Source organism: Typopeltis vanoorti, chromosome 20, assembly GCF_054136105.1.
Source record: "Typopeltis vanoorti isolate ZY-2024b chromosome 20, IOZ_Tvanoo_1.0, whole genome shotgun sequence".
NCBI classification, from domain to species: domain Eukaryota; kingdom Metazoa; phylum Arthropoda; class Arachnida; order Uropygi; family Thelyphonidae; genus Typopeltis; species Typopeltis vanoorti.
In genome coordinates, this window is record NC_143568.1 from 23233442 (window position 1) to 23254057 (window position 20616).

A 20616-nucleotide genomic window follows, 5' to 3' on the forward strand; every position below is an offset into this window, starting at 1 on the left:
GGGAAAGTTTGTGAATTTATCTTCCTATGTGGGTGGGTTACCACTGGGTAAGTGTGTTACCAAGGTGTCTAGAAAGGCTAAACTATTATTAGTTTCTTTTTCCATGGTAAACTGGATTCTAGAGTGAAAACTATTGAAGTAAGAGGGGAAAGAGCCTAATGTATCTAGTTCATGAGGTCAAATTGAGAGCATATCATCCACATATCTTAACCAAATGGGTTTGAGGGGGGGGGCTAAGTCAAGCACTTGTTTTTCAAAATATTCCATAAAAAATTGGCAGGGAAGGTGAGAGGGGAGAACCCATAGAGGTACCCTCTATCTGTTTATAAATTGTATGCTTCCAAGAGAAATATCCAGACTGGATAACAAAGGAAAAAAAAGATCAATAATATCAGGATGAATTTTTTTTTTATAAATGATGAGAAATCATTTAAGGGAACTATTGGAAGAATTAAATAATATTTTTAATCCTTTCTTAGTGCTATTTCACCCCATTAAGTCTCTAACACAAGTTTCTCACAGCACTTAAGCCTTTACACACAGACTATTTCTGAATTCTTATCCAAGGTTATACAATAGCTCATGAACCTCCCTCTTCGTATATCTCTATTTTTTTGAATCCAATGTAGTAGCACTGTGTTATGTTACATACACCTGGTTGATAGATCTTAGCAAAGCAAGCACTCATTATTTGAACAATCTCATCTGCTTCAGACATCAGGGTACCATCTGTTTTCACTAAAGTTATTCTTTCACAGTCATTTTTATTTATACTTGCAGCATAATGATAAGTCTTTTTAGTTGTCATTAGTCTACACAGCTAATTTCTTTTCATACTCCAATTTAGCTTTCAGCACAATACTCATAACTTTTCTGGCCTGTGATTTCTATACGTTTATAACTCCTCTCACTCTTATTCTTAAGATATTTCTTCCACATCAACATCTTATAAATCTCTTGCTTAATGAAGTTGCATATTCATTCAATTCCTACCCTGTTTGTTCTTTGAACACTAGGGACAAATTCAGATACTGTCTACTTTAAGCACCTTTTTTTTTTTTTAAAGCTTCCCATAAATTTGATATTCCTCCTATTCATTAACTGATACAATGGGACTGAACATAGTATTATTCTGAATTTTTCATAATTTCCAACTTTGTAGTTCAAAGCATGCAACCTGTCCTAATTGGAACATTCATATAGTCAGCTACTTCCTAGGACAGTGCAGCATGATCATCATCATCTACAGGTGACAAAACAGTCACATTCTTAACTAACATGCCTTCTGATGCGATGATCAAATCAAACACTCTTTGACCTCAAGTTCCTTCTTTCTCATAGTACTAGAGAAAGTTGCCTTGCAAGAGCTCAATAAGTTCTTTATTCTTATCATGAGATTTTTCTGCTACCCGATTAATGTTCACGTAATTTAAGTCACTTGTAATGATTATTTATTTAGTGCCCATCAGGATAATTTGACAATGCATTTCATCATCCCCAGCAGTTGAACTGCTAGGGCTGTAACAATACCCCACTGCACATTAAATCCTATTAGCCTCAACTTCACAACATATAGCTTCAAACTCACTACAATGTGTGACATTATTATTATTATTATCACTGCTTTCATGAATTTCTACCCTAACTGGATCCAAATCATCAGATACCATAAGTATTCTCCTCCTCTCCTATTGATTCTGTCCTGAATAAAAATAACATACCTTTTACGCTATATTCCAGTTACAACATCTGATTCTGATAGCCAGTCAATGCCAACAATCTTATGTCAAAACATATTCACCAAAGAAATAAACAACTCCTTTGTTCCTAATGCTACTAGCATTTGTGTATTGACATAACAAGTTATGCCTGGCTATTTCATATAATTACATCTACAGTTTGCTTGGCCTGGTAGGGAAATTTCTCTTTTCCATCCCCAGACACAATCAAAAAGTCTGAACCTAAAGCATACTTTTTCATCCCTTAAAACATGTAAGGGAAATTAGAATTTAATATCAACTCTTATATACTGAAGTGCCACTGAATTACAGATAGCTACCTAGTAATGTGTTGGACCTCCCCCCATCTCTGGCCCTGATAACAGCTGCCACACAATGAGGCAAGGACTCCACAGACTTGCAAAAATGTTTCACAAGTATGGCAATCCATGCATCCTCCAAGATGCACAATTTGGTCAAGTTTGGCAGTGATGGGACACAGGGCCTGAAAACTCTACTCAACAGTATCTCAAAGATTTTTGATGGGATTTAAATCAGGGCCTCTAGGTAATTTCATTATTTCAAAGTCAACAGAGTGCTCCAGGAACCAAGCAGTAGCCTGCCTGCACCTGTGAGATGAACAGTTATCTTGCTGGTAGATGCTATCTCCACTGGTATGCATGATGTACATAAATGGGTGTAAATGGTTGGCCATGAGTTCCAAGTAACAGGATGCACTAAGAGTCATTGGTACATGTACCAAAATTCCAAAAACGCCCAACTGAAGACAACCCAGGCCATTACTGAGCCAACATCACCACCAGCTTGTACAGTTCTGACCCAATATGCAGGATCGATGGCTTCATGGGGTTGGCATCATATCCTCAGTCTCCCATCGGTGCTATGAAGTTTAAATCACGATTCTTCACTCCAGGCTACCATCACCAATTTTCAATCATCCAGTTTCAATGTTCTTTAGCCCAGGTAAGACTTTCAGCCCAGTGTCATACCATTAGAAGTGGGACTCTTGTAGATCATCAGCTCCCAAAGCTGAAATGGTGAAGTGAATTTTGCACAGTCTTTGCATCGCCTTTCCAGCTGGAACCCTCGTTCAGATGGTTCCAGCTGGAAATGAAAGATGGAAAAAGAGGTAACGAAATAATGCCTGACCCTATCAGTTCGTATGATGCAAGTCAGACAGCAAAGCCTATAATCATCCAAGGCTGGTTGCCCTTTGCATAGATAAGAATTTAAAGTTAAAAGATCACATAGCAAAAGTTACAAATACAACTCAGAGGATAATTGTGATGTTGAAGCAAACCTTGACATATAAGGATAAGGAAGTCATTTTGCTTCTTTATAAGGCTTTAATAAGACCACAACTGGATTGTCGTGTGCAGATTTGGTCTCCTAGGTTCCAAGGGGATAAAGAAGCTGTGGAAAGGGTGCAAAGAAGAGTTACAAAGATTATATCCGGATTATGGGATTTAGATTATGGGTGTTATAGGATATCAACTGATGAAATTTTTTGTTATATGGAAGGTGGGGAGAGTACACTGGAGAATTCATTGAAGTTAAATTTATTTGCACACAAGAAAGGGGTAAGAGCTCAGGTTTTTCTTCCAGAGAAATGTGAGTGAGTTGGTTTTGGGTAGTGAGTGCATCTAGTGTGAATGAATTTAAGGGAAGGTATGACAGCTGGTATGGGTGATTTATAATCTCCCTCGATGAGTCCTTAAATCCCTGGAGGTCTCAGATAATAATAATATCCATTTTTATCCTTAGTGACCTGCTCAGCACTAAGCAGGTCACTTCCAATTTCAAACCCTGTGTACACGCTTGAATCTTGACCCAGAATGAAGATATCACTATCAACAATGATGTAGTGAATAAGGCTTTTATTCTTTCTTGTGTCTTTTCACCACATGAGAAAAGACACAAGAAAGAATATCTTTCTTATGTCTTTTCTCATGTGGAGACATCTTTTTGTTGGATAAAATTTATATAAAATAATAAAGAAATGAGTGAAACCACTAATTGTGTACAAGAGCATTCAAGCTAGTTTTAACTTATGGATCTGAGAACTTGGTTAGAAATAAAACAGTTGATCAAAGACTGGAGTCCACAAATATGAGAATTCCAAGAAAAATTAGAGGCGTGAACAGATGAACAGACAGCATCAATGCATGTCAAATACAAATATAACTATTACCAACTCTAAAAAAACTCGGTAGTACAGTCGACTCTCACTGTAGAAAACATGTGAGGACCATAAAAATTTTTATTATAGTTAGTATTTTCTATAGTTTTCTGACTTGATATGCAGGATCAATGGCTTATTGGAGTTGGCATCATATCCTCAGTTTCCCATCAGTGCTATGAAGTTTAAATCACGATTCTTCACTCCAGGCTACCATCGCCAATTTTCAATCATCCAGTTTCAATGTTCCACAACCAAAGTCCCACAACTGCATCTGTGGGACTTTGGTTGAAACGTTTTATAATGGTGTCTGCTATAGCAAGATAGAATGTAAATCAGTCATGCTCTGTTTCAGTACTGTGCCTTGTCTATAGACAAGGCACAGTGCACAAGGTACTTTCATGGGCATTGCTTCTCTGAATTGGCTGTAACCATTCCCACTTTCTTCTAGAGCAGCTACTCAAGGAACCAGTGGCCAAACACATATAAGCCAATAAAAATGCTTTCTTTAATTTTTGCACACTGAAGAATGGAAGCATCAGAGCAGCTGTTGAGACTATGCAGCCGCAGATGCTTACGCCACACCATTCAGTCTGGCTGTCGTGCTTAGAAGAGCATCCACCATACTGCAATCTATTTAGACTCAAACTCTGATGACTAATCATATACATTCTTGGGAGTGTATCCAATTGTTACTGTTATAGTACTGAGTATTGTTAAATAATTGTTTAAATTAAGGGGATATTTCATCCCACATTATTTCAAAGCCGAATAAGAAACTCTGAGATAGAAATCAAAGAGTTTCATGCCGAATATAGCAAGCTACAAAAGTTCGACGAGTCCAAGCGTAAGCAAACATTTGGGTAGTACAATGCCAGGCAACTCGTAGTAAAGGTGGATAAAGCTAGGATGACTATTCTTAGTATTAACCTAATGTAAAACTCGTCCTCTAGACTCTTTATTTCATGAATTTTATTTTATTTGTGCACCTCTTTAACAACTCATACGGTAAAGCATTAAAGCTATTATCATTACAATCTTGGTATTTATTGGTCTACCAACTCACTGATGAGACCTCAATAAAGGTTGAAACCAGTCTGGATGGTGACCTATCTCCTTTAATGTAAAACAACATACATCTCCTAGGGCAGGGTTTCTCAAACTTTGTTCCGCAGAAGGTGAATAGGTGTTCTGCGAGAAGTTCTGGAATTTGTCATTTTAGTTTTCTAAGCATTTTTCATGAATAAATATTTTATAGTAGAAATATTCTGAGGAGAATAATATTCGTGAATATGTCGAAAAGCTCAAACCCAGAACACCTAATAACATCTGTGTATCGTTAATTTTCACACATTGAAACCTTTCACCATTTGGGAAAGGGAATACTGCATTTTATGACGGGTCATAAAAATTGCCTGCAAATGAATTATAACAATGGTGGTATATCCTCTGTTCTCAAAACTGAAGGAAATGACATCTGTGTCAGTGACCAAGCAGCATATTTTTAAACATGGAAATATTCATGAATTATCGTTAATTTTCACACATCAAAATCTTTCAACAATCAGGAAAGAGAATACTGCCATTTATGACTGATCATAAAAATTGCCTGCAAGCTGATTACAACACTGGGCAGCTTAAACTGAACGAAATACCATCTGTGTTGCAAATGTTGGTGACCAATCAGCAAGGAAGTATAAAGAAAATTTTTCCACTGAAATTGAAGATCAAGGTAGTCTGGTATCTGGTTCTCAGATCTAGTAATACTGAATACTTTCTTCGCAAGTTCGTATTGCAGTATGTAAGTGCTTGTTCTGAAACCGAAGTGTCATGATTTTTTTTATAGTAATAGGAATACAGATTTAAATTCTAATATGAATAAGAGACAAGGCGCTTTGTTTAATTTTGGCATTAAGAAATCTTTTATTGAAGGTGTTTGTGATGGAACAGATAGTGAGTCATCCATCTCAAGCCTACTCCAGGATGCACAAAAGGAGGAGAAAACTACCAGCACACAGGAGAAAAAGTCTGCATTCACTCGTAAGTACTCATAATAATATTATAAATATATTTGGTGATCAGAATAGGATATGTCAATGAAAATCAGCACAAATTAATTTTGATGGTTTATTGATGCTTTAATTAAATCAATTAAAACATCAATTAAATCAAACTTTAATTGATGTTTAATTAATTAATTATTAAATCATAAAAATCAGCTAAATTACCAATTATTAATTAATACATTACAAAATAACCAAGGTGTTCCATGAAACTTTCAGAATTTGTGAAGTGTTCCGTCGCAGAAAAAGTTTGAGAAACCCTGTCCTAGGGAATGAGTTTTACATTAGGGTTAATACTAAGAATAGTGATCCTAGTTTTATCCACCTTTACTGCGAGTTGCCTGGTATTGTACTACCCAGGTGTTTGCTTACGCTTGGACTCTCCGAACTTTTGCAGCTTGCTATATTCGGCATGAAACTCTTTGATTTCTATCTTAGAGTTTCTTATTCGGCTTTGAAATAATGGGTGATTAAATATCCCCTTAATTTAAATAATTTTTACATTGCCAAAGTGAAGCCTTTTGGCTCTTCATTTCATTAGTTAAATAATTGTATTATGATAAAAAATACTGATTCCACATGAAGAAACCATTATTATTCTTATTTAGAGCCTTAATGAAAATTTTCATTAGCCTGAATTGTGTAGTAGTGGCAGAAGAACATTTCTGAATTCCCAGGGGAGGAACATGAAGTGCTTTTATCCCATGGCATTAAACTCTGTCTGATCATTATTTCATGTGATAATGATAGTCAAACTTGACAAAAAAAAAAAAAAAAAGATTTCATTAAGCTTGGCTCCTGTCTGTTATATGCTATCACTTCAAATTCACCTCAAATGTTCCACTCATATTAATCAAGATTACATATTTAAAAAGTAAACACAATGTTACAGGATGCCTTTCGTATGGATAACATGTACTAATGGAATAGAGAGATATTTATTTCTAGCATGATGAACTAGCTTCAGGATCATGTTTTCTCCTCGGCATTTCCATCAATCTACTAACATCATTACAAAATATAAAATGACCACTCACAGAAAAAAAAAAAAAAATCTAAATTTTGTTGTTTTTTTTTGTGAAATTACTATGATATCCTCTTAACAAAGTTCCAAGCCTTGCAAATTAGACTAAGATCTCTGCTTGTGTTTTGATATAATTCTTGTTTATCTCACACAAGGTATTTAACTCTGCCTAAGTTGAACTCTTCCATAATCCACTGTGAATAAAGACAGTTTTGCTAACAGATCAGAAAGTGAGAATTATATGTTCATGAAATAAGCTCATTATTTTCAGCAATCAGTTATGTAAGTACCTCATTTGATTAAGAACTAGCAATGTATTATTACAAAGTACTCATCTCACTACTGATAAATATATTATTATACGTTTCAACTTTGCAGAAAAGCTAGAGATATTTGTTATAAACAGATGTGCAATCACCTGCAAGATCTCCAGTCTCTTTCCATAACAATGGGATAGCAAATTATACAAACAAACTTGTAGCTTTTAACTATTCCTTGAAATACTGTGCACCCTACTATATATGTTGAGGGTTCAGGTCCTCAATCTCCCATTTTACATCTAGAAGTACAACTTACAGAATGATTTCAACTTATGGAATCCATACAACTTATAAGCATTTTAAATGTTGTGAGTGTTTCAGAAATTTTAACGTTGCTTTGCCATACACACAAACACAACAAAAGTAGTCTGTTCTGATTAAGCAATGGGAAGACATTGCAGCTGTGATGGTAATTAAAATCATGAAGTCTGTCCTTTGTGCAACAATAAACAAACAACTACATTCCATAAATGCTGTGCATACTTTTATGCACAACATTTACTAAGAGAAAGTAAAGACTAAATTCCACATCACACATGTTAAAATAAGTGGCACTCAGAACAGTTATACATGTCATTCAATATGACAGAAACACATATATGTTAGTCAACATGTCTTGATCCTTGAGTATATGCACACCTTAGAGAGTGTCAACCTTGAAATGATAACTCAAGGCTGCTGACCTCTTAACAAATGAAAGTTTCCACAACCAAATCTAACTGGGATCCTGAATATATCATCTTCATTTCTCTGATTTGCTATAATAGCATACACCATTTAAAAGTGTAGTCTGCATATTTGTAGATTAAGATAGGATACAAATCAAGGATGTTTGAAATAGCTGACAAGTTTCATACCAAGAGCCAGACCACCAAGCTCTTGTTTATATAAAATATAAATTGAAATCGTTCGGAGATGAAATTTTTGCTTGTTTATATTTTCATTGTGAAAACAAACATTATAGATAAAAAACATGAACATTTCTGTGCGTGTGCATGCAATCACATGAATGCGTGTGGGTGCATGCTTTCTAAATCCCAAATTCCACTCAGAGAAAAATTGTTGCAATATATGATTTCAAAATGTTTTCCCCACTAAGACCTATAGTAAATGCCACTAATGCTACAAACTGTCAAAACAGCTGGCCAACTCTCTAACCCCCCCCCCCCTCATTGGACTTTCCACATCCTATATAAAAAAGTCTACTCATTTTAAAACCCTAATAGAAAATCTAACCTTAAATAACACACACATATTGGTAAGCTTTGACATCTCCTCACTGTTTACTTTTAATAAACTTTCAACATTATTTTAATATCTTCTATACATGTTGATGGTTACATATCAGGGAGTTTACTGATGATTATAATAATCTGTTAGATTTCTTTTGTTTATTTGTCTGTAGATGTTACAGATGTTCTATAACATCTATCACATTATTATTATCCCAAGACCCCATGGAATCAAAGACTCATCTAGGAGGTCCTTTTGTCATACATACAACTCATCATACTGTGCCTTAAACACACTCAAATTCTCTGCAGACATCACACTCTCAGGCAAGGCATTCACAACTCTGCATGCAAAAAACCTGCTTCTTCTTCCCTCCCCCCCACTGCTCACACCCTCCTTATACAACTTCCAGTGATGATCTCTGGAAGTTGTATAAGGAGACCCTCAATAAAGGTCGAAACTAGTCTGGTTAGTGGCCCTTCCCTTAATGCATAACATTATACATATTTGCAAGGAGATGTGTTTTGCATAATGGGAGATACTGAGATAGGAGTGATGTTAGCTTGCTCCACCTTTGCAACGAGTTGCCCGGTGTTGTACCACCTTGCCCCAGTCCTGAATATACTTTCAGGTGCAAACTTTGTTTGCTCACACTTGGATAAAGGATTAAACTAAATTTATTATACTCTAACCAAGTGAAAAATAAACTTTCAACATCTTTCTCTAAATCCAGAGTAATTTAATAAAAAGGTGGCACACCGTTTGGCAACTCCTATAGGTAGAGATGACCTTGCTAATGCTTCTGCCTGGTATCTCCACTTGGGCCTGGCTCCCACTGAAGAGACCTCAATAAAGCTCGAAACTAGTCTGGGTAGTGGCCCTTCCCTTAATGCATAATATTATACATATCCACAAGAAGATGTGTTTTGCATTATGGGAGATACTGAGATAGGAGTGATATGTTAGCTTGCTCCACCTTCGCAACGAGTTGCCCAGTGTTGTACCACCTTACCCCAGTCCTGAAGATACTTTCAGGTGCAAACTTTGTTTGCTCACACTTGGATAAGGGATTAAACTAAATTTATATTAAAATAATACTACATGAAGAGTTTATATGGTTACTGACTTAACACTGAAGATTTTTCCTGAACAGATTAGTCTTATCTTTAAGGACTGCAATATTGTCAGAACTTATATTTTGGTCTTCTGAGGCATTTCTTGCTTCATCAATCTACCCAGATTAGGGTCTTCTTTCTTGTATCCTGGTAGCAAATGTCTCTTTTGCTAACTTTTCCTCTTACATTCTATTCAAGTGACCATATCCGACCTGATTGCTAACAATGTCAAGTTTCTTTTTCTTTCTTAATTTGTGACTCATGCCCACAAAAGATTCTGGTAAACCTATAATACATTTGTATTGTGGGTAAGGATTTTCTCCTATTTTTATTGATTTTATTCATGTTTTTTTGTATTTTTATTTATTTTTACAGGGTTTCCTGACTATCGGGACCAAACATGAAGGAGGGGAGGATTCCTCAAACTGGGCCATAAAATTCATCTCCCACCTAGACAATCACAAATCCATGTCCATTGTGGGATTCTAACCTTTCCAGAACCCTTATATCTGCTGTCCCGTCTTTGGTCAAATGTTTTATTTGTAACCCTGCTCTGATCTATAAATTAAAATTAGTTTGAACACTGTCTTATATACAGCTAGTTCAGTGTTTTGACTATTTCTCTCTAATTCCATAAAAAATTATTCAGTTGACTCCCCACTAGCTTTGTTTATTCTGTTGTCTATTTCCATTTTAATGATTTTTTTTAAATTTAAAATCTAATCAATGCTTAAGTATTTTTCAAAATGCACCCAAAATGAAGATATCAGAAAATCAGGTATTATCAGTTCATGGACAAGCAAACGGAACCATTACAAGATATAGTACACTTTTAAATAGAATTGGAGATGGTCGATCAGAAAAGCAGGTTTTTTTTCCCTAAAAAATGGCAGGAAAAAAAAAAAGATCAAGAAGAAGACCAAGACAAAGGTGAGTTGCTACAATCATGAGTGCTTCAGATTATCAAAAATAAGAACATAAAAAATAAGAAATGATCAAATCAGCAAGTAACAAATGACCGCTTTAGGAACAAAATAATAATAATAAAACAAATAAATAAAAATAAATAAATAAATAAATAACGTTGTTAAGAAACTAGTCATTAAATACTAATTGCAATAATTGAATACTATAATAATATCTGTACATCAGAAAATAATAACTATTTTATTTTTAACAGTAGGTTATTATGTTTAATTCCACACACTTTAGTGCTTGGTTATGGAATAACTGAAAATATTTTTATCTCAAAAATATTCAACTTTTAATAGAATTAACATAAAAAATAATAAATAAATAAATAAATGAAATATTTACTCTGGTCTCAAAGAATTTTCTTCCTGTTTTTTTGTAAAAAAAACATCCTTTTGATAAGAATTATTGAATTCAGAATAGCTGAAAAAGAAGACAAAATATGCATACATTTTGCATGTAGAAAATCACTCACATGATTATCACATGATTTTACAGGAGTTACATAAAAGGTTTTATATTTATTTTATTTGTTTATTATTATTTTTTTTTAATCTACGAAAAGTTGGTCAACCTACAGTACACTAGCACCACGGATGGGCAATAAGGAACTTGTTGACATTTGTATTGAACAGTTGTAGATTGTATTCATTGGGAAACACAAGATGGCAGGCTGTTCCAGAGGTCAACAATGAAGGGGATGAGTGAAGTGGAAGAGAAATTTATTCTGTGTGTTTGGAGTGATTGGCTGATGCATGTGTTTGGATAAATTTGACAAAGGATGGGAGATCATTGATACCAATTCTGCTAAACAGCAACCAGAGAAGTATTTATAGGGGATGCAGACTGCAGAAACTGAATGCCTATGTGAAAATGAGCAGTTTATAAGTAAGAGAAGGATCATCAATTAATCTGACTGCCCTTTTCTGTATAGAATCAAGCATTTTAGGAAGCTCTTAAGAGCACCATCACAGATGTGGGAGTGGTAGTCAACAGTAAGAGGGATTTTTTTTTTTTTTTTTTTTTTTTTTTTTTTTTTTTTTTTACAGGATTAGGAGCTGCTTGAAGTTTAAGTAATACCTCAAGCAAAAGAAAAAAACCTAACTTTTTTGGATACAGAGGAGGCATGATATGTTGTGCCGAAAGAGTGAGAGAACTTTGAGGTTAGGGTTATCACAAGAAGGTAAATCTCTTCTTGACTATAGATTTGGATATTGTCAAGGGTAAGACAAGAAGAAAAAGGGTTCTTTTTTTTTTCTTTTTTTTTTTGTGGGAAATAAAGAGTATGTTTTGCTAGCACTGAAATTAGCATGGTTATCCAACCTCACTGATGAATGCTTTGAAGATCAGAATTTAAGGTAGTAGAGGTTAGAATTCTGCAGGTTGTATTTGCAAGGTTTGTCAAATGAAAAGGAGTGCAGCGTGCTGTTATCAACAAAACTGTGTACAGGATTGGTAGTTAGCTGGAGGAGATCATTTATAGAAGGAAGAGGATGGGTCAAAAAACAGAGCCTTATGGGACTTCAGTATTAGTTGTATAGTTAGAAGATAAGGAGCCATCCACCATCAATCAAAGTGAACGTCTAGTCAGAAAGCTGGCTATCCAATTGCAGAAGTCAGGAAGGCTGACCGAATGAGGATCGATGGGAGTTTACTGAGTCTGACCTTTGTGTCAGACTCAGTCAAAAGCCTTGGAGGTATCAAGGGAAACCACTTCAGATTTGCCAAACCTTTCCAAGGTGTCTGTACAGAGATGATGTAGGTTAGTAGATCTCCTGTTGATCAGCAATGATGGAATCCATATTGTCTGTCATTTATTAGATAACAGACAATATGAGTGTTGATGGTTCTTTCCATTACTTTAGAAAGAATTGAGGTGAGGTGGAAAGTGGAGTGAAGGTAAAGATTTGTCACCCTTCTTAGGAATAGGTTGTATATGGACTAATTTCCATACACAACCAGACTGCAGGATAGACAGCAGTGGAATAAGAAAGTGTAAATAGGCAGCATAGAGTGGGAGTCAACTCTGGAGCACAGACTTTCAGAATAACCAGAGAAATACCATCAGGACTAGGAGACTTTTTGGTATCCAATATGAGCAAAATATTTCTGCTCTCCTTCTGGGATTACAAAAGTGACTAAAAAAAAAAAAAAAAACTTATTCTGAGGTCTCTTTATTAATATTCATTGCGATGTTTTTTCTTTCATGATTTTTTATATCGATGCAGAAAGATGAAACCTATAACACAAGAGTGCTGTATGTGGGCAACTGATTATGAAGATTGAAGGAATTTTCAGCCATCTTTCTTGAACAGTAGAAGTTCATAGTTCCTTGGGAAAATGTATGGGGAGAACTATATGAAAGCATGAAAGTAGATAGAATGAAAGAGGATGATAAAAATTTGTTCAATAAGTTTGAAGTTGAAGTGTACATGGATAGAGAGTAGGAGCTGCTTTTTTTTTTTTTTTTTAAGAGGATCAGGATTGAGGTAGCAAATTATAGACCAATCAGTATATCGGGAGTGGTTAAGGTTTTGGAGAAATTGATAAAAATTAGAATTCAGGACTGGGTGGACAGCAATATGATACTTTATAACGGGCAACATGGTTTTGTGAAAGGTAGATCTTGCCTTAGTAATTTGCTCACTTTCTATAATAAGGTAACAATGGAGTTGGATAAAGGAAATCCTTATTCAGTGATCCTGCTGGACTTTGCAAAGGTATTTGACAAGATTCCTCATGGGACCCTGTTAATTAAATTGGAGCTGATGGGTATGGATCAAAGGCTAGTGATTTGGATTAGAGGGTGGCTAGTGGATACATATCAAAGAATGGTTTGTAGTGGAGCGGAGTCCAGTAGAAGGCAGGTGACCAGTGGTGTGCCTCAGAACTCAGTGCTTGGTCCTGTATTATTTAATTTGTACATCAATGATATTGGGAATACTTTGAAAGGAAACATCCACTTGTTTGCTGATGATGCAAAACTGGGAAGAGTGATAGTCAATTCAGATGATGCGGATATCTTGCAGAATGACTTAAATAGGCTAACGGTTTGGGCTAAACTAAATGGCTGCCAGTTTAACGTGGCCAAGTGTAAGGTGATGCACTTCGGAAGGATGAGATCACATGCTGTTTACTATATTAATGGAATTAAACTGCAAGAAGTTGATGAGGCTAAGGACTTGACATACTGTGGACAGAGAACTTAAGTTTCGAGGGCATACTGCAAGGGTTGCCAAAACTTCACATCCAATTACATGGTTATTGAAGAACACACTGACAAGCAGGGATAAGGAAGTGATTGTTCCCACTTTATAAGACATTAATAAGACCTCATTTGGACTATTGTGAACAGATCTGATCACCTGGATTTCTTGATGATGAGGAAATGGTGGAGAGGATTCAGAGGCGGGTTACAAAAATTGTTGCAGGCCTGTGGGATGTTTCCTACGAGGATAGATTGAAGGTCCGTATGCTTCAAAAACTAGTTGATAGATGTAAGAGAGGAGATATGACAGAGACATAAATTATTAAAAGGGTTTTATAGGATTGATACTGATAACATTTTTAAAAGACCAGTGAAAGAAAGGAGAGAAAACGAGGGGCCATCCCTGGAGATTGTGCAAGAGTGTGGTTAACAAAGGTGTTAGAACCAGATTTTTTGCTTGGAGGGTTGTAAATTAGTGGAATGTGTTGCAAGAGGTGGCTGTGAATGCTTCGTCTATGAATGAGTTAAAGGGAAAGTATGACAGGTATTGTGTGAATAATGGTTAGTATGTCAATGTTGGGTCTCCTGCGATGAGTCTTTTGACTCCATGGAGGCACCTTATAATATAATATAATAATAATCATATCTGTACCATACAGTAGGTCTAGGTTGGATATCATAAAGAAACATTCAAATTGTTAATTTACTAAGGTAGAAGAAAGAGGAATATCAATGGATGTACCCTCTATTTCTTGGTAAAATTTATTCTGACATGAAGCAACCTGACTGGATGATGAAATCAAAAAGCCAAATGATGGTTGAAGAAAAGTCTTGTCAGAGCAATTCCAAATTTTTGTTTAAAGGAACATTTGGGAAGACTATTACAATATCCTATCCTTCTCATCCATCTAGGATGAGTTGAGTTCCCTCCTAATGAGGGGTTACTGGTGTATTAATGCAGCCGGGTTCGCCTCCTCTGCTGTATCCCCTAAGGGCGATATTTATGACTGTATCCATGTGTGTTCATGGAGTCCGTTTCCCTTTTTGTGGGATGAAAACCCCCCAGATAAACTGGGGAGAAAAACCCTGCTGACTACACCCAAGACTGGCTAAACTGGCTATGGCTGAAGGAGATCCTTATGCTCCTCACGTCGTCAACAAGAATCGAACCTAGGACACTCTTTCCCCAGGCATATGGTTGTGAAGTGCATAGCCACTAGGCTAACCGTGCACACTACAATATCAAGACTAGGTCTTGATATTGTAGTGTGCACATGGAGTCGGTTTCCCTTTTTGTGGGATGAAAAACCCCAGATAAACTGGGGAGAAAAACCCTGCTGACTACACCCAAGACTGGCTAAACTGGCTATGGCTGAAGGAGATCCTTATGCTCCTCACGTCGTCAACAAGAATCGAACCTAGGACACTCCTTCCCCAGGCATATGGTTGCGAAGTGCATAGCCACTAGGCTAACCGCGCACACTACAATATCAAGACCAAGAAATCATTCAGATGGAAATGAATTTTTGAGCTTTTATCTTTAAAATATAGACTGGATTTAATAAAAGTTATGAATTTGTTTGCGATAGAAAACAATAAACTGGAGAGATGTTTAGTGATTTTGTAACAAGGAAAACCAGTGCAGTCAATTACAAGTTGCAACAGAGCATTTGGTGTGTGAATTTTAGGAAGACCATATATAATCTAGGAGGGTAGTCATGGTAGTAATTCTCTTTTAGCTTCATCATCACAAAAGGAAACTTCATCAATGACTGTGTTTAGTCTATATAACTTCTTCTCCATAATATCCAATCCAGGTATAGTACATAGGTATCTGACCTGAGTATGGTATAATTTTGTAGTTTGGTAAGATCCTATATCTGAATTTCAGGACATCTTTACTAATCTCAATGCTATTCATCCTTGGATACAGCTTACTCTAGAATTAGAAAATGACATTATATTTGCTTCCAAGATCTCTTATTCACTGTCAGCCTGATGGAAACCTTCATTTTTCTGTATTCAGGAAGAAACGTACACCACCATCCTTGTCAAATATCCAGCAATCTTATTAAAACTTAGTCCAGGCAAAATCCAGCAAACCTTATCAAAAGTGAGGAAACCTAATTTAATGGATGAAGAGGAGGTAATATTTATAATATACTTATGCCAAGAAAGACTGAAGACAGACATGCTGTCATGTCTAAAGATTTAAATGTTATCAAAATAGGACTGGAAAGATCTTTTTATTTATTTATCTTTTATCTTTTTTTTTTTTTTTTGAAAAAAAAAAAAAAACAATACGACAGGACTAAGTTGTTACTAGCATTAAAATTAAAAATGTTATTCAAGTCCCCATTGAAGAATAGTTTGGAGACCAAGTTTTATTGTAGCAAGCTGGAGTTGAAAGTTGAAAAGTTTAAGGATGAAGACCCATTCACCATCATGCATAATGTGCAATCAGACACAACATTCACATCCAAGTAGCACAAGTCAGAAGAGAGACCATATAAATGGAGCTTACTTAATACAGCTATGTATCAAACATAATGAAATGACTTAGGGATATCAACAGCAACTACTTGATACTCTCCAAATTCTTCCATGACATTTGTCTGTAAGTGAGTAACATAAATAAAAATATTCTTTGTTGAATGGCAGTGAGAGAATCCACACTGGTTATCATTTACTTCATAGCATAGAAGTTGGCTGTTAATGGTTTTCTCCATTAATATTGATAGCAAAGATCTGTTATCATTCTTAGGTATAAGGTGAATATGGAATAATTTTCAAGCTGCAGGTTGGAAACCAAGAAAGAACAAAAAGGTAACACAGAAGAGGGGTCAATTCTGAATTCATGTGTTTGGAACATCAGAATCACATTTATCAATATCACTAATTCAAGACTTCAAAGGAGAGTAACAAGAGAAGATTTGCATTTACCACTTCTTTTTTTTTTTTTTGCATCAATTTCAATTAAACCAGCTGTGTGATATGCTTTATTCTTCCCTGGAACAGTCTTGTCGCCCATCTTGGAAAAACAAAGCTTAGATTATCAGAAAGGAGAAATGAAAATGGAATAAATATAGAATGGAAAATGAATGAATGTTTTCATATTTATAAAAAGTGTTTCAGTAATTATTAAGTGAAACATTTGGATAAGGAAACTGGAAACAATAATGTAACCTACAATATACAAAAACAAACTGTTCAAACTACTTGGCATTTTTATAATGATAAACAATAAAAGGAAGAGACTGGCAGTGTATTGCTCTATGAAAGAAGAAACAACTTAAAGATTGTGGCCTGAATGCACAGAGGATGAACAACAACCAGCATCACCAGTGAGAAAGCAATTGAATGTTTAGAGTGATTATGGCTATTGGTATTGTTGAACAAATTTATTATTCTTTCACACTTGCATGGTTTTCTTCTAGTTTGTGTCTTCTTGGGAATGAAGTCATAGGCAGCATCTTTAAAAACATCCTTGAAACTTTTCCATTCTTATTCTATCTTCAGTTTGTTATCAGTTTTCATTTCATGTTATAAATAAAACTTTCTAATGTGTTCAAAACATCTTTAATTTTCATCATACTTCTTTTTAATCAAGTCATTCTATTTTTGAGTCTCATAATATCATCATCATAGTTTATTTACAATACGATACAATTGAAAAGGGAAAAGAGATTTGCATTAAAAATTAAAGATTGCAAATTATGGTCTTCCGAGTCTCTCCATCTTGAGCTAACTGGTAGATGTCAGATGGAGTTTTACAGTTCAGGCTATTGATGGTTTCACATATGTATTGCCAAAATTGTTTGCATGGCCTTCCTCTATGGGACCTTCTATGATAAGGAAACTGAAATATACTGAAAAAGAATTAAAAAGAAATTTGTGAGTTGAATTAAGATTTATAAAAGATGTGAAAAAGGGTAGGAATGATTATGGAAGAGAAATTTGGGAAAAAACAATAGTTTTTATCATGTGAACCTTCTATGATAAGAAAACTGGAATATACTGAAAAAGAATTAAAGAAAAATTCGTGAGCTTAATTAAGATTTATGAAAGTGCATGTGAAAAATGGGTAGGAAAGAATATGGAAGAGAAATCTGGAAAGAAACAAAATGGTTCTGATCAGACCACATCTGGACTGTTATGCTCAGATCTGGTCAACAGGATTTGAAGGGGATAAATCAACCTTGGACAAGGTTCAAAGGTTGAAAACAAAAATGGTCAGGACTGTATACAATGTTACTTAGAATAAACTGAGGGCATGCAGAACTGCAGAGTTTAGTGCACAGAAGATGAAGAGGTGACATGATTGAGACATTTAAGCTACTGAGAGCTGGTTATAAGTAACTTTGAACTGGTTAGTTATAACTACCCAGTTTTACACTGTGAGATCTTTCATATGGTAGAACAAGGAAAGGAGAAAGGATAAGGGGGAAGGAATCCCTGGAAGATGTAAATGAAAGTGGTAAGAGAGTGGGAAGTAGCTTTTTGTATGAAAGGTGATTAAACCATGGAACATATTGCCTGACAGGTGGTGAGAGTGGAAACAGTGAACAAGTTTAAGGAATTGTATGATAGATTTTGTATTGTCTAAGATGAGACTCCCACAATGAGTCTTGTGTCTCTATGGAGGTCCTAAACAATAATAATACTTCAGGCTAATTAAGGTTGTTAGGAGAAGATTTTGACTTTAAGTTAAATACTTCAAAATTCATTGGAATATAACAAGAATTTCTATTTAATTTTTTTTTTAGATTTCGAAAAGGATATGAGAAAAGCTGTTCAAATATTTGTGTGTGTGTGCGCGCGCGTTACACACACACACACACACACACACACACACACACACACACACACACGTAGTGTCACCCGTGTGGTGATTTAATCGGAGTCGCGTGAGTAATCGTGTTTGTATATCTTTTAACTAATGTGTGCATAAACCTCAAGCTGATAGAGCCATTTGCTAGTTGGCTATTGCAAAAACAATAGCGATCTGCATGTAAAATTTGGCATAAAAATATGTGATCGAAATTTGGAGCAGCATGTTAACATCAAAAAAATTACCCTGACTCTTTCTTGATTTATTTGCAATTCATCAGCCATTAATCGCACACTTAATCGTCTGTCAGACCATACCAAATCTCACACTCTGTTCACATTTGCATCCATGATTTTTGTTTTTTAGCTGCCCACTTCTGGGGTCATTGTTCACATCTTCTTGACCACATGTGAATCTCTTATGCCACTCAAAGACACTTGAACTTTTCAGAGCATCCACACCACATGCACCTTTCAACAGCTCCAGCATTTTAGTAGCAGTTTTGCCGATTTTCAAAACTGCTACTAAAATGGAAATAAAAGATGTAGGGAACTCGGTGGAAAACACCAAGTTCCCTACATCTGAAAAAAGGAAGTATGTCACGTTCACAGTTCAAGATTATACTGGTGTGTTTCTTTGATCACAAAGGGATAGTTCACAGTTCACTATGAATTCCTTGAACAAAGGCAAACAGTCAACCAACAATGCTATTTAGAGGTGCTGAAATGATTACGAGATTCTGTTTGGAGAAAAAGACCTCAATTGTGGCCTGCCAAGTGGATTATCCATCACAACAATGTGCCAAGCCATAGTGTGCCCATCATGAGAGTGTTTCTGGCCAAAAAATTGATTCCTGAATTAGGTTATCAGGCTTATTCACCCGACTTAGCTCCCTGTGATTTCTGGCTGTTTTCAAAATTAAAGACAGCACTAAAAGGATGAAGATTTTCTAACATCGCTGATATCCAACATAATGTGATAAAGGAACTCAAAAATTAAATTGTCACGCCTCGTATGTATGCATGTATGTGTGTGTGTATATAAGCTTTGTGTACTGTTGTTCATCATATGTGGATTAATATTATGAAAGAAAGTAGCATTAAACTTACTATGAAATTGGAGATATTAAACTTAAGTACTTTTGCTTTATACAGATAATGTTTTAACATCATCTGCATAAAGTGCCAAAATAAATTGTATTTAGGCATATATAATTGCTGATGTCTTTAGGATCCTTTAACTAAACTGAATAAGAATAACTGTTTTAACATCTATACAAATCAGGAAAAATAAACTAGGAGAGAAATTTGAGAAAAAACAAAATGGAAGAGAAATTGCAGTGTGTGTGCGTGCTGAAAATGAAGTTTTCTGTTGAAAACTTCATTTTCAACAGAGAACCTACAGAATGATTTAGACTCATGGTTCTGAAGGTAATTAAAAATAATATAACTCATCAAAAACTGGAGACTACACATTATAAAGAAAACTAGGGAAGCGAACAGAAAGCACTAGTGGCAGAACCACTGATGAATACATGACCAGAGCTATATATCTAAGATGGTATGGTTACTTAAACCAAATGAGGGGGGGGGGGAGATTAACAAAATAGCTGTGTAAATGGTAGGTAAAACCCAACATAAGACTAAGATATAGGTGGACTGATGCAGTTAGCAGTGACTTAGAAAGCCAAAATATTTTAACAAAACTGTTTTGTTTAAAACAGTTATTCAGTTTAATTAAAGAATCCTAAAGACTTTAGCAATTACATATATATCTCTAAAACAATACCGGAGACCTCACAAATAAGTAATCTGGAAGAAAACTATTGATAGGAAGTCAAAAATAATATAAGCGCAATATAAACTTAATTATGCAGAACTATCATAGCATCCTGCACTCCTTGAGATATATATACAGGGTGTTCGGGATAAA

General features: G+C 35.4%; 1 protein-coding gene across 3 annotated transcripts in view; it reads right to left on the reverse strand.

Moving 5' to 3' along the window:
- The window catches only part of ArfGAP1 (ADP-ribosylation factor GTPase-activating protein 1), a 320099-nt gene that overhangs the window by 226173 nt on the left and 73310 nt on the right, over positions 1-20616 (reverse strand). For all 3 annotated transcript variants that reach the window (XM_090409895.1, XM_090409893.1, XM_090409894.1), the window contains one exon: positions 10991-11068. In XM_090409895.1, coding sequence (XP_090266021.1) covers positions 10991-11068 — 78 coding nt within the window. The remainder of the gene's footprint in view (positions 1-10990; positions 11069-20616) is intronic.